Genomic DNA, 16,173 nt, shown 5'->3' with positions numbered 1-16,173 from the left:
TGTTCAACATTCTTTAATTGTTAACCACGAGGCAATTTGAATTGCAAACTTTAAATGAAAATGCCACAGGAAGTATACGCTAGGTCAATTACTAATATGCGTGACATCACTTTTCACAATGTAAGTTCCCGCAAAATTGAGACTATAAAAAATCCTACTAAACAGGTACGCAGACTGTAGATGAACTTCGTGTTGGACTGTCAAGTGCCCCGCGAACCGGTTCGAATCCCACTGGTACACATTTGTATTTTTTCATTCGTAATCAATTTTTTTTTTAATCGGTGCATTAAGTGTATTCAACTCCAAAACAGCCGGCTTTTACTACAACGCGAGCTTCGGACATGGTGACCGGCGCAATCGACATTGTTACTGACAAGTTACAAATTTGTACCGGACAATGACCGTGACCGTCCGCTTATTTCAAGGCTTGGGCTGGTAGGTACAGGGTTCGCTGCCCGGTACCGGCTCCCACCCAGAGTGACTCAATGGGTAGGTGTGTAACACCCCATGACCCTCTTCTCTCTCACTATTCACTAACAATTAACAACTAACCCACTGTCCTGGACAGACAGCCCACATAGCTGAGAGGTGTGCCCAGGACAGCGTGCTTCAATGTTAATTGGATATAAGCACGAAAATAATTTGAAATGAAATGAAAAATACTGAGCACAACACATTTTCATATCGCCCAAGTTTAAATGCCAAGAGGTAAATAGCTATGAAAGTCAACTTGATCTGTCACAATACATGATAAAGCTATACACAAAAATTCATTTAGACAGTGTAAAAAACAGTCTGGAAAACACACGTCGTCAGGGAACATCATACCTGATGACGTCATTTTATATTCGATTTGGTCATTTGTCTTACTGAGCGTTATTGTTTTAACAAAAGAAAGAAAAAGAAAAAAAAAAACTTTTAATGTTTATTAGTATGTTTCAAATTTAATTATAAGTATTGTCTGTTATTTCTTTTACATTCATCTGGGTATGAAAAAAATAAATCATCTGCAAACTTATGTGAGAATGGCTTCACTGATTTACACAATTTGCGGATGATTTTGTTTTGTTCATACCCCGATGAACGTAAAAGAAATAACAGACAATCCTTAATTGTGAAGGTTTTTGATGGCGTAATCTAGACGGCAACCTTTGTGGCTAACGACACCCCAACACGAAAAATATATTGGCTATTGGGTGTCAAACTATGGTAAATCCAAAACATTAAGTGATGATCAACATCCATATAAAAATTCAACAGTTAAATAAAAACACAGTGTAAAGAACTGCGTGAAAAATACAAATATCACAGATAGGTATTATTAAAATTTAGAGTAAAAGTCAGTATTACATAAAAATTGTAATAAAAGTTCTGGATGGAATCGAAAACATTCCATCACATTTCTTTGACCAAATATATCTTTTCGAGTTTCTTTGAGATGGGTATACTCCACCAAAATGTGGCGCACCGTCAAACTACACAGACAGTGCACACACTGAGGTGGAGGATCTACCTTCAAGATAAATGAATGGGTCAAGTATGTATGACCGATGCAAGCACGACACAAGACTATATCATTCTTGCACTGCCTATAGGAGGATTGCCACTCTCCAAGGACTGGCTTGATAGCATGAAGCTTGTTAGCAATGACACTGTTCAAATTTTGTGTTAACGTACCAAATGGTGAGGACAATACTTCTTCACCACACCGCCATCAGTGTCCTGCAATACAAGAAACACTGTCATAAGGGCTGCTCCAGAATCCATCAATACAGCACTGATAATGAAAACTTAAAAGTTTTAGTAACATGTAAGATGTGTTTGTGTATTAATATAAAGCAGAATCTCGTTGGGTCGAAAACACCACAACGCTCGAACCAAAAACAAAGTGCCGAGTTACACTTACACGTTGTTGACCGAATGGTTAGGTCGAATTACCCGACAGGTTAAATACTTTCTCAACCACCAACCGGGTTCAACTGTATATGAACAGGACGGGGATGTGAAATGACAATTTTAAGAACATCGGCTATATTAATGAATAGAAAAATAGATGACTACCTTATAAAATGAACACAAGATTCCTATGTACAGTAAACTTATGTCACCAACTTATTCAGATAACTGATTTTAAATAGATGAAACAAAAATGTATGATTCCGTATGTCAAGATGCTAATTGATCTTATCTGAAAAATCAAATCGTATCCCTTTGCAATTCCTTTCAAATAAGCACAAAAATCACATGTTAAGTAAACCACTAAGTTTGCTTCATTATGCCAAAGTGCCCTGTCAGTACAAGCTAGTTATACTAGAAGTCAGTGCAAGAAATGTTCTACGACCTCTTTAAAACAACAAATAAAACTTACCTCAGCTATTTTCCTTTTGTCATAGATTCTAAAAAAAAAACCCATTAAAAAAATATATATATTAAATGAGGATAAATTTATAGATCTGCTTCTGTCAAATCATTCAGTGATGTGTCTTGTATTTGTTAGTTTCAATGTAAACTCGCTACCATTTTGTATCATATTTATGTCCTTCATTAACTAATCTCCACTGTCACTCACTAAAGCTTGCGACAATTGAAAATTATTTTGCTCAGGACATGATACAAAATGGAACCTCATTTAATATCCTATAAATATGACATCATATAGAAATATTTTCCACTATGGACAAATAGTAAAATTGTGCCTAGCATTTCCACAGAAATGGGGCAAATGTAGCTCAGTGTTTGAGCACTCACCTGAGTGCTTTGAGTCATAGGATTAACTCCCTTGACAGACCCACTGGGTGTTTTCCCAAACAGTGCCCCACACAGGTACACCAAAGGCCATAGTGTTTACTATTCTATGAAAAAATGCTTATAATAGATGACTTGCTGTTATTTTCGGTAGGAGTAGAATGCGTGGTAGCAGTAGATTTCCTATCGTATGTCACAAGTAAATGTAGAAAAAAACATTATTTTAGACACCAAATAGCAGAATATTTGGGGCTTCTAGATTATGGTAGCCTCACTCCCATGGCTAGTGATATTCAGTGTTGGGCTAGTAAATAACTACTATTGCCATGCCCGATGGGGATTCTAGATTATGGTAGCCCCACTCCCATGGCTAGTCATATTCAGTGTTGGGCTAGTAAATAACTACTATTGCCATGCCCGATGGGCCTTCTAGATTATGGTAGCCCCACTCCCATGGCTAGTCATATTCAGTGTTGGGCTAGTAAATAACTACTATTGCCATGCCCGATGGGGATTCTAGATTATGGTAGCCCCACTCCCATGGCTAGTCATATTCAGTGTTGGGCTAGTAAATAACTACTATTGCCATGCCCGATGGGGATTCTAGATTATGGTAGCCCCACTCCCATGGCTAGTCATATTCAGTGTTGGGCTAGTAAATAACTACTATTGCCATGCCCGATGGGCCTTCTAGATTATGGTAGCCCCACTCCCATGGCTAGTGATATTCAGTGTTGGGCTAGTAAGTAACTACTATTGCCATGCCTGATGGGCCTTCTAGATTATGGTAGCCCCACTCCCATGGATAGTCATATTCAGTGTTGGGCTAGTAAGTAACTACTATTGCCATGCCCGATGGGGCTTCTAGATTATGGTAGCCCCACTCCAATGGCTAGTGATATTCAGTGTTGGGCTAGTAAATAACTACTATTGCCATGCCCGATGGGGCTTCTAGATTATGGTAGCCCCACTCCCATGGCTAGTGATACTCAGTGTTGGGCTAGTAAATAACTACTACTGCCATGCCCGATGGGCCTTCTAGATTATGGTAGCCCCACTCCCATGGCTAGTGATATTCAGTGTTGGGCTAGTAAATAACTACTATTGCGGCTTCTAGATTATGGTAGCCCTACTCCCATGGCTAGTGATATTCAGTGTTGGGATAGTAAATTACTAATGCCATGCCCAATGGCTAGTGAATTGTTTTGGTAAATGTTGCAATTACGTGTATTTTGTAAATATGAATATCCTGCCCCAATCCCAACTCACCAATGTTGGTGTTTTTAAGCTCTTTCTCCCTCTTTAGGTGACATATCTGAGTATTACTAATATTTAGTAAAATTGTATCAACTTAAAGTAAAGTAGGACTAGTGAATTTTTAATCATGGCTAGTAAAAACTTTTAATCACTGATCCCATGGCTAGTGGATTTTATAAATATTCTAGAAGCCCTGGAAGATTAAAATGAACTCAGATTCATTTTCTTTCCTTACCATTAAAACATACACTTTACATATTTTACACAACAACATGAACAACCCACCTGATGTAGTGGTCACGGCCTCCAACACAATACTCAAATGAATTGCTTGGGTTTGAGTGGATGGAATAGAGGGCGACCTTGCGATCATTTTCCTTGGTGGTGCACAATCTGCAAACAACGACAAACACACTTAGAATTCATGTGGAAAAAACTTATTAAAACAGAACATAATTTTTGTGTTGCGTGTTATAAAGAATATTATTATCCACATAGTTCAAGATATTCAGGGAAATATAACCAGTATGACCCACGTGTGTCATAATGATGAATGATATAATTTTGTGAAGCGACGTCATAACTTAATTCGACTTCTCAAATGTAAACACTACGTTTGAAACGTTTTGACATGGTCCTAGCTTGTTATTTATGAAAATAATATTTTGAATAATGTGGATAATAAAATTATTACACTCGTGTGTGTTTCGTAAAATCAGTACGACACACAAGCTCGTATAATAATCTATGTACATGCGTATCCATTGGAGGCAATGTTATTTTCACGAATGGCTTCCAAACTCACTTTCACTTGTTAGATACAGTTGGAAACCACGAGTTGCAAGATAAACCATCCCCAATTGGCACAAGTGTATTATTCACTTGTTAGATACAGTTGGAAACCACGAGTTGCAAGATAAACCATCCCCAATTGGCACAAGTGTATTATTCACTTGTTAGATACAGTTGGAAACCACGAGTTGCAAGATAAACCATCCCCAATTGGCACAAGTGTATTATTCACTTGTTAGATACAGTTGGAAACCACGAGTTGCAAGATAAACCATCCCCAATTGGCACAAGTGTATTATTCACTTGTTAGATACAGTTGGAAACCACGAGTTGCAAGATAAACCATCCCCAATTGGCACAAGTGTATTATTCACTTGTTAGATACAGTTGGAAACCACGAGTTGCAAGATAAACCATCCCCAATTGGCACAAGTGTATTATTCACTTGTTAGATACAGTTGGAAACCACGAGTTGCAAGATAAACCATCCCCAATTGGCACAAGTGTATTATTCACTTGTTAGATACAGTTGGAAACCACGAGTTGCAAGATAAACCATCCCCAATTGGCACAAGTGTATTATTCACTTGTTAGATACAGTTGGAAACCACGAGTTGCAAGATAAACCATCCCCAATTGGCACAAGTGTATTATTCACTTGTTAGATACAGTTGGAAACCACGAGTTGCAAGATAACCATCCCCATTGGCACAAGTGTATTATTCACTTGTTAGATACAGTTGGAAACCACGAGTTGCAAGATAAACCATCCCCAATTGGCACAAGTGTATTATTCACTTGTTAGATACAGTTGGAAACCACGAGTTGCAAGATAAACCATCCCCAATTGGCACAAGTGTATTATTCACTTGTTAGATACAGTTGGAAACCACGAGTTGCAAGATAAACCATCCCCAATTGGCACAAGTGTATTATTCACTTGTTAGATACAGTTGGAAACCACGAGTTGCAAGATAAACCATCCCCAATTGGCACAAGTGTATTATTCACTTGTTAGATACAGTTGGAAACCACGAGTTGCAAGATAAACCATCCCCAATTGGCACAAGTGTATTATTCACTTGTTAGATAAGTTGGAAACCACGAGTTGCAAGATAAACCATCCCCAATTGGCACAAGTGTATTATTCACTTGTTAGATACAGTTGGAAACCACGAGTTGCAAGATAAACCATCCCCAATTGGCACAAGTGTATTATTCACTTGTTAGATACAGTTGGAAACCACGAGTTGCAAGATAAACCATCCCCAATTGGCACAAGTGTATTATTCACTTGTTAGATACAGTTGGAAACCACGAGTTGCAAGATAAACCATCCCCAATTGGCACAAGTGTATTATTCACTTGTTAGATACAGTTGGAAACCACGAGTTGCAAGATAAACCATCCCCAATTGGCACAAGTGTATTATTCACTTGTTAGATACAGTTGGAAACCACGAGTTGCAAGATAAACCATCCCCAATTGGCACAAGTGTATTATTCACTTGTTAGATACAGTTGGAAACCACGAGTTGCAAGATAAACCATCCCCAATTGGCACAAGTGTATTATTCACTTGTTAGATACAGTTGGAAACCACGAGTTGCAAGATAAACCATCCCCAATTGGCACAAGTGTATTATTCACTTGTTAGATACAGTTGGAAACCACGAGTTGCAAGATAAACCATCCCCAATTGGCACAAGTGTATTATTCACTTGTTAGATACAGTTGGAAACCACGAGTTGCAAGATAAACCATCCCCAATTGGCACAAGTGTATTATTCACTTGTTAGATACAGTTGGAAACCACGAGTTGCAAGATAAACCATCCCCAATTGGCACAAGTGTATTATTCACTTGTTAGATACAGTTGGAAACCACGAGTTGCAAGATAAACCATCCCCAATTGGCACAAGTGTATTATTCACTTGTTAGATACAGTTGGAAACCATTGGCACAAGTGTATTATTCACTTGTTAGATACAGTTGCAAGAAACCACGAGTTGCAAGATAAACCATCCCCAATTGGCACAAGTGTATTATTCACTTGTTAGATACAGTTGGAAACCACGAGTTGCAAGATAAACCATCCCCAATTGGCACAAGTGTATTATTCACTTGTTAGATACAGTTGGAAACCACGAGTTGCAAGATAAACCATCCCCAATTGGCACAAGTGTATTATTCACTTGTTAGATACAGTTGGAAACCACGAGTTGCAAGATAAACCATCCCCAATTGGCACAAGTGTATTATTCACTTGTTAGATACAGTTGGAAACCACGAGTTGCAAGATAAACCATCCCCAATTGGCACAAGTGTATTATTCACTTGTTAGATACAGTTGGAAACCACGAGTTGCAAGATAAACCATCCCCAATTGGCACAAGTGTATTATTCACTTGTTAGATACAGTTGGAAACCACGAGTTGCAAGATAAACCATCCCCAATTGGCACAAGTGTATTATTCACTTGTTAGATACAGTTGGAAACCACGAGTTGCAAGATAAACCATCCCCAATTGGCACAAGTGTATTATTCACTTGTTAGATACAGTTGGAAACCACGAGTTGCAAGATAAACCATCCCCAATTGGCACAAGTGTATTATTCACTTGTTAGATACAGTTGGAAACCACGAGTTGCAAGATAAACCATCCCCAATTGGCACAAGTGTATTATTCACTTGTTAGATACAGTTGGAAACCACGAGTTGCAAGATAAACCATCCCCAATTGGCACAAGTGTATTATTCACTTGTTAGATACAGTTGGAAACCACGAGTTGCAAGATAAACCATCCCCAATTGGCACAAGTGTATTATTCACTTGTTAGATACAGTTGGAAACCACGAGTTGCAAGATAAACCATCCCCAATTGGCACAAGTGTATTATTCACTTGTTAGATACAGTTGGAAACCACGAGTTGCAAGATAAACCATCCCCAATTGGCACAAGTGTATTATTCACTTGTTAGATACAGTTGGAAACCACGAGTTGCAAGATAAACCATCCCCAATTGGCACAAGTGTATTATTCACTTGTTAGATACAGTTGGAAACCACGAGTTGCAAGATAAACCATCCCCAATTGGCACAAGTGTATTATTCACTTGTTAGATACAGTTGGAAACCACGAGTTGCAAGATAAACCATCCCCAATTGGCACAAGTGTATTATTCACTTGTTAGATACAGTTGGAAACCACGAGTTGCAAGATAAACCATCCCCAATTGGCACAAGTGTATTATTCACTTGTTAGATACAGTTGGAAACCACGAGTTGCAAGATAAACCATCCCCAATTGGCATAAGTGTATTATTACAAGCTCGTATAATAGCTTATGTACACGCGTATCCATTGGAGGCAATGTTATCTCACGAATGGCTTCCAAACTCACTTTCACTTGTTAGATACAGTTGGAAACCACGAGTTGTAAGATAAACCATCCCCAATTGGCACAAGTGTATTATTCGAATTCTTATTCACCCTGGGCTAGCTCTGGGCGAGTAGAACATGCCAACAAATTATCTATTAAACTTCAAAAATTGCAGAAACCGAGTTATTTTGTTACAAAATATCAATAATTACATAAAATATTTCAGCGAAGGAAGGAAACGTTTTATTTACGGTTATATGGCGTCAGACATATGGTTAAGGACCACACAGATATTGAAGGAGGAAACCCTCTGTCGCCACTTCATGGGCTACTCTTTTCGATTGGCAACAAGGGATCTTTTATATGCACCATCCCATAGACAGGATAGCACATACCACGGCCTTTGATGTACCAGTCGTGGTTCACTGGCTGGAGCGAGAAATAGCCCAATGGGCCCTACTGACAGGGATTGATCCCAAACCTACATCAAGCGAGCACTTTACCACTGGGCTACGTCCCGCCCCCTATTTCAGCGAATTTGCCAAGTGTCAGAGGAAAATTAAAATAAAATTCCCTAATTATTCTATCCCAAGAGCTAGCCCTGAACATGTACTGTTAGTTGCTAACAATGCTCTGTTAGTGGAAAACAATGGCTGCAAACTGAGGACAGTCCCTCAAACAACCTACTTGTTTGGTTTCTCTTCACGGAGATCGATTTCGTAGGTGACTGCGTCTTCGCCACAGCTCAGGAACAAATGGGGCGAGTCGTATTCAAGAGCCAACTACAAACAGAAAAACACCCGTATTAATTTGTTAATTGAAATGTGGCCTGTATAATTCCTGATTAATCTAGTTTCATCAAGGTATTTTAAACAAGAGTACCAATGACATACATGACAAGCTTGTCAGGAGTTTGATAAAAAGTAGGTCACAGTGACCTAGTTAGGGTATTGAACACACTGCCATCCCAAGCTGTACTTGCATACAAGGATTAAAGATTTTATATGAATCGATAAGGAAACAAAACGTTTACTGACAGACTGATGTACTGACAGACATTGTCAAAACTGGGTGTAGTAAAAACACATTAAATTTATAAAAGACATTTGTCATGTAAAATTCATTATTAATCTAGTTTTGTCACATTTATTAAGTAACCATTTTATTTAATAAATCAATTTTCATTTTTATGAAATTAACATTCATGAATAGATCCACCATAAAAAAAGTTTCATTGCTCTAGTTTGTGAGAAACAAAGCTAAACTTAATGCTGAGTAAAACACAAGACAATGATGACTGGTATATCAAAGATCATGGTATGTGCTGTCCTTTCTGTGGGAAGATTCATGTAAAAGATCCGTTGCTGATAATGGAAAAATGAAGTGTCATTTAAAAATGAATAAATGTTTAATAACACCCCAGCACAAAAATACACATCGGCTATCGAGTGTCAGAAAAGGTTGACTGTCATGTCAGACTACACATTAGAATTACCAGTTGTTTAACATCCAATAGTTGATGATGAATAAATCAAGGCACTCTAGTGGGGTCGTTAAACAAAACAAACAAAGTTTTACGCTGTTGTTTGCCAAATCTGATTTTAAAAATTGAATTCAGTGAATAAACTGTGTGTTGTTTGTAGGAGTATAGCTATTTAACAAAAGTAAGTTCTGGTTAGCTAAATATTACTTGAATTTGGCTACAAATTTTCAGATAAAATCAAACAAATTCAATTATTTTTTGGCGTCCAGTTTTTTGCACAATTGCTGACTGTAATACAAGATTGTACTACTTAAATTTAAAATTAAGGCTTGAACAGTTAGACAAAATAGTATACATACTTAATTTTACATTTCAAATTCATATTCACTTTTAACATTAATGTTAATTAACTAGATTTGTATTTGTTTATGTGCACTGTAATGTATTTCTGTGTGGAACACTGTGAAATCATCGGCAATCCTAATAAACATGTTCGTATTTGTAATACAAGACGTCACCTTGTGAGCAGCTCCTCGGTGTTGTGCGAGTTTCTTGGTTGTTTTACAGATTCCCGTCAGCGACAGCTCGGCCAGTCGCACCTGACCGTCCCGCGCGCAGCTCACCACGTGGCAGTCTCCACTGAATGGCATGAATTTTGCCTGACAAACAAAACATACAGTCGAGAGGTAAATATAGAAACTTATTTCCTAACAATAGCTTGTTTCGAATTCCAGGTCTTTTTCGTTTCCCCTCCCCCAATGTACTCATTTATTTATACCGGCCTCGGTGGCGTCGTGGCAGGCCATCGGTCTACAGTCTGGTAGGTACTGGGTTCGGATCCCAGTCGAGGCATGGGATTTTTAATCCAGATACCGACTCCAAACCCTGAGTGAGTGCTCCGCAAGGCTCAATGGGTAGGTGTAAACCATTTGCACCGACCAGTGATCCATAACTGGTTCAACAAAGGCCATGGTTTGTGCTATCCTGCCTGTGGGAAGCGCAAATAAAAGATCCCTTGCTGCCTGTCGTAAAAAGAGTAGCCTATGTGGCGACAGCGGGTTTCCTCTAAAAACAGTGTCAGAATGACCATATGTTTGACGTCCAATAGCCGATGATAAGATAAAAAAATTGATGTGCTCTAGTGGCGTCGTTAAATAAAACAAACTTTACTTTATTTATTTTATTTGTTTCTTTATTTGTTTGTTTATCAATTTATTATTATGTGTTTTAACCATTACCATATATCTTCTTTGTTCTTCTCCTATATTTCCCAGTCCTTTCCATTCTATGCGTCATAGCAATTTGTTTTGTTTTTTGCCAATCTTTAATTTATACAGAAACATTACAAATGCATTTATGTATCAAATTGTTATATATGACTGCATAACATTATCATACCACAGATTAGATATATATGTACTTGTATATAAATTATATCACTTTGATGTAAGGCCATGAATTCAAGGCTCCCCAACCGTGACATGGTCAGAATGGACTGGGGAAAATAAATATATATATTAAAAAAAAAAAAAAAAAGTTGTCAGGACAACAACAAATGTTGAACTTCGCCAGGATACCATAAACACACCTCCGAAAATTGCGAGAGCGATAGTTTCGCTTGTGTGTCGCTCACGTAAGTATTGTTTGCACATTAAATTAATGACAGCATTTACATGTACATTCATTATGGGATACCTAAAACCGAAATGGGTTGACCTGAATTTGTTCTTGTGTAACCCATAAATGGTTTATGCAAATTTTCAATTTTTAGAGGCCTGAATAAATTAGCCGGTACATGAAAAAATGTTTCATTAAATGTACTATTGTACAGAACATTTGGATTAAAAGAGAGGAAGAAAACAAGAACAGAACTACTGTATGTCTAAATACAGTGAAATTCCTCAAAACCAAACCCTCGGTAAACCAGAATTCACTCAAAACCAAACGTTTTTCACAGACCCTTTGTAAATATCAGTACCAAACATAACCCTTCTAAACCAGAAAAACCTTAGGTCCCAATAGTGTCCAGTTTAAAGGGGTTTTACTGTAGTTAAAACTGTTACAGGTTACACACCAACATTAATTACTTCATGCAGTTCAATATAATTTCTGTCAGAATATATTCTGTGAAAAACTACAACACTGTCGAGAAGGTCATGTGACTACTAATTTTAGGGAGTGCCCTCAAGTGAGAAGTACAACATAGTTAAAATGTCAATCAACAGCTCTCATGCCCGAGCAATCAACAGCTCTCATGCCCGAGCAATGCCTCGTGTTGCTGTTGTACAAGTGGCACCATACCACTTGAACAGTTGTTATCAGTTAGTACCGCATTATGCATATAACTAGTCACTTTAAACCAGTGGGTTATTTAAATACTACAGAACTTTGTCAACCTATGTGTAATCATCAAAGAGAAGATTTCAAAAAGCATGTCAGAATTTTGTTTTTGTTTTTCATAAGGAAGTATTTTTCTAAACTGAACTATATTAAGCTGAGAACTACAACAACCAACGGCACGACAAATGGTATTATGTTGTCTACAGGATGTTCATCATCTTTGAAACTAGGTTGCTGTTTTAAAAAACCAGTACCTGGCAGCTATATCCACGGAACATTTTGTTTTCGAAATCTTGATTAGCGATATTTCTACTCAATTGAAAATTTAGGGGTGGGGCGTAACCGTCGCTTGACGCGTGGTCAGTTTGGGATTAATACCGCGTAGGTGGGCCCATTGTGCTATTTCTCGTTCCAGCCATATGGATTACTTGATATAAGCACAAATACATAATATATAGGCCTATTGTTAATTATTAACTCAACACAACTTTCACAAAAGGTATCACTGATTAAAAAAAAAAGATAAGTAAGCACAGGTACATAATAGTACATAATATATAATAGTGAATTATTTAACTACCGGTAGTTATTATAAAAAAAAAATTTGCTCGTACTGAAAGTGAAAAAAAAAAATCTGCAAAGATTTACTTTACAAACAAGGTTAAAAAATAAAAAGTGCAAAGCAGCTTGTGTACATTGTAGTTCTGGTACTGCAGACAATTTAGTCCCGATAAAAACTTACGGAAATTAGCGATGTTGAATAGTTGAAGTTAACACAATTTTACTTTTTTCAATTTTGATGACTGGGATGAAACATATGGTACTTAAAATGTTTATTCTCTCGGCGGATTAATCACCGACGTCAGTCCCTATTTTGGTAGGTTACAATGTACAATCAAATAACAGTTTGTATCTGTGATAAATAATCAGGGAGCAATATTAAAAATACCATTTCCAAATGATAAAAAACTAAACTTTATGGGTCCCCTGTTCAGAAACTATGACGGATATGTACAAAATGAGTACAATAATAGATTCTCTGGGTACGAGTCAGCTAATACAGCAAATTGCAACTGATGTTTTTATAATTATAAAAGTTACTAGCATCCAAAAACTGTCCGAAATAATATGAGTGCTAAAAGTGGGTCAACGGGCCTTGCATTTGACCAGTCATAATTTCAAAACTACTTAGAATTTGGACTTAAAAGTTTGCATGCATCCATCATTTATATAGATGCACAAATAGGTGAAATTTCATCAAAATTGGAGATGGTCACCCAGGAAGATTTCTGGAATTTGGTTGTTTTGGCGTGGAATGACCCAATATCAATATTATTTATTTAAAATGATTCAGTTTGAATCACATTTGTTTTTGTGGCCATTAAAATGATGAACATTTTATACATATTTTGACAGTCTATTTATGAAATTAATTATATCATGAAAAGATACATACATTTAAAAAATATATATATATTTATTCAGTATAATTATGTGCCTCAAACCCCCCCCCCCCCCCCCCCCACACACACATCAATGTTGCAAATACTAACCTGAAATACATTGCTTCTGTGACCACTTTCATATGCAAGAGCTGGGCGATTTCTAATCCAGTTCCACAGAACAATGTGCAGGTCATCAGAACCACTGGCCAAAAGTGTTCCTGTTTTTACAATACGAATTCAAGTTAGCAAATACTGTCAGAATTAAATTAACATCATGAAAAAATTACATTAAAAGAAACAATGAATACAAATTACTGTTAAGTCTACTGCATCTGTAAAGTTTAAAGTTTTAATTTTAAATTTTTTTAAAGATTCTGTTTGATGTTTAATGCTGAAAATTTCAAACAAAATTTATCTTCTCTATTAGTTCTAGTGAAGATTGACCCAGAGAAAGAGACAGAGACAGAGAGACACTCAGAAATATCAACAGAGAGCCACATAGAGAGAGAGAGAGAGAGAGAGAGAGAGAGAGAGAGAGAGAGAGAGAGAGAGAGAGAGAGAGAGTGACACTTAGAAAGATCAACAGAGAGCCACATACAGAGAGAGAGCGAGAGCGAGGGGGAGGGGGGGGGGGCAGACAGACAAAGAGATAGAGAAGAAACAGAGAGAGAAAAGTGAAAGAGAGACACACACACATACAGAGAAACAGAGAGCCACACACAGAGAGAGAGAGAGACAGACACAGAAAGAGTGAGCTACTGATCAATGTTCGATTATAATTGACCAATAGAACATCACCACTATAATCCCACCCCGTCTGCAGTTAGGTTAAAACACTGGATTGTGACCTGCTTTTTCCCCAGTGGAAACGGTAAACCTGCTTACCAATCCGATTGAAATGTAAAGCATTTACACAGCCATCGTGGTATTCCATCCCATACTGAAGTTTCAGTCTCTGCACCATTTGTAAACTGCCTTGAACTTTTTCACGAAAGTACGACGGTGGAGTTGTATTAGCATATCCAATTTCCCGATTCCGCAGGTCGAAAAGAGCATGCCACTTGTGTTGCGGTGTTTTCCCACAACCTATATCCATATCGTCATCATCATCATCCGACTTAACCACTTCCTCCACACCAGCATTGTCATCATCATCATCATCATCGTCATCATCAACACTCGAGTCGAGATGCGATCGTTTACGTCTGTCAGTATCTGTAGATTCCGAAGCCAACTCAACACTGTCACAAACATCATTTCGGAAATTAGCAGGCGAGTCAGATATATGTGGTGAATCGACACCAGCGTCACCGACTGCAGGCCCATCGACTTCACCAACATCTGAAGTTTCCACATCGGCAGAATGCGTAGGTGAAGATTTCTCCGATTCAGTGTCAACGGAAAGATCGGGGCTTTCCTCCGATCCTGTGACAAAACAACTCTGCACGGCTGAATCATTTTGCGAATCATTCTGCAGAAGTGACGAATTGTTATTGAGAGAATCTTTCGCACAATCCTCAGCCTCACCGTCAGACAAAGTCTCTTTTGCGCTAGCAGTAGGTGACTTTTCCAGATCAATTCCACTGTCATCCTTTTTTAATGTCCCAAGAAAGAGTTCATCTTTAACTGATGACGAGGACACACTTTCTGGGAACATGTCGTCTGAGTTTGACGTGGGGGGTTCTCCATTCTTGGTGGTACTCTCGGCGCGAACAGAATGGTTGTTAGTGCCTGAAACTGCCTCCAGGGGTGTGTCTGAAGATTCGGCCATCTTGTATCCAGCACCTCTGTCTCGGCCTTAAGACCAATGCCTGCTAGACCATGTTCTGCAAGATAAAAATTTATCCTGCATGCATGCACGTTATGTATTTGGAGGTAAAATAAAGGTTAGGCTACTATGATAACAATAAACACATTATATATACATATATATATATATATAGACACCAACATAATAAAGGAGAAAATGCATTTAATGTGTAATTTTAGTTAGTAAAAACCCCAAACATGGTACACTGACAGCAATTTCTGGGCAGTCCCTTTAAAATATAAAGGGAATGGTTCTAATTAATATAGGCTTCAGTATGTTGACTAAAAGACAAAATAAATAGTTTAAACTAACTGCTGTACAACATCTGTACCCATACAAATATGATGATTTTCTTTTGGTTTTCAGTATATAAATCTCATTAGTACTCCCGTGTCTAAATTACATTTCACTGTTTGATTTTGATTTGGATGTTTTGATTTTGATTTGGCTCTATGTTTAGGTTTAGCTGGATATCATGACTTTCACTTTGGTTCAGTTTGTTCGTGCTACTGACCGGACATATGCAATAAATAAAAAAAATAAACATAACCATCAAAAATGTTTACATTATTTCCCGTCAAAATAACACCATAAAAACGTTTACTGGTATACAGTAGTGTGAAATAATGATGCGTCAAATAACTAACAATTCACATATGTGTAAAAACAAATGACAAGAAATTGCCATCGCTTCTAATGCGTTATATACCTCGCAAGAATGAGATCTATATCCTATTATGTCTTGTTGACTTCTAGCTGAAAGTTCAAGGTGTGAATATTTTGGAGACTTTTCATTGGTTAATTTAATAATTTATAGTATGGATATTTATATCCAAATGTGAAAATATATTAAATATGTATTTAATTAAGAAATAATCAGTTCATATTAAATGATTTATTACAGACTGGTTTTTGAAG

At 37.5% G+C, this 16,173-nt stretch overlaps 1 protein-coding gene across 2 annotated transcripts in view; it reads right to left on the bottom strand.

The window, feature by feature from the left end:
• LOC121385723 (DDB1- and CUL4-associated factor 8-like) overlaps nucleotides 1–16,005 on the bottom strand; it is a 33,969-nt gene extending 17,964 nt beyond the window's left edge. For both annotated transcript variants that reach the window (XM_041516488.1, XM_041516487.1), the window contains exons 1-8: nucleotides 15,965–16,005; nucleotides 14,331–15,271; nucleotides 13,554–13,663; nucleotides 10,179–10,319; nucleotides 8,865–8,959; nucleotides 4,288–4,395; nucleotides 2,369–2,396; nucleotides 1,678–1,722 (exon numbers count right to left, since the gene is read on the bottom strand). In XM_041516488.1, the coding sequence (XP_041372422.1) occupies nucleotides 1,678–1,722; nucleotides 2,369–2,396; nucleotides 4,288–4,395; nucleotides 8,865–8,959; nucleotides 10,179–10,319; nucleotides 13,554–13,663; nucleotides 14,331–15,216 (1,413 nt within the window). In that variant the 5' untranslated portion in view covers nucleotides 15,217–15,271; nucleotides 15,965–16,005. The remainder of the gene's footprint in view (nucleotides 1–1,677; nucleotides 1,723–2,368; nucleotides 2,397–4,287; nucleotides 4,396–8,864; nucleotides 8,960–10,178; nucleotides 10,320–13,553; nucleotides 13,664–14,330; nucleotides 15,272–15,964) is intronic.
• Between the last annotated feature and the right edge of the window lie 168 nt (nucleotides 16,006–16,173).

Source organism: Gigantopelta aegis, chromosome 12 (assembly GCF_016097555.1).
Source record: "Gigantopelta aegis isolate Gae_Host chromosome 12, Gae_host_genome, whole genome shotgun sequence".
NCBI classification, from domain to species: Eukaryota; Metazoa; Mollusca; class Gastropoda; order Neomphalida; family Peltospiridae; genus Gigantopelta; species Gigantopelta aegis.
Note: the sequence above shows the minus strand (reverse complement) of the source record. Positions and strands in the feature narration are given on the sequence as shown.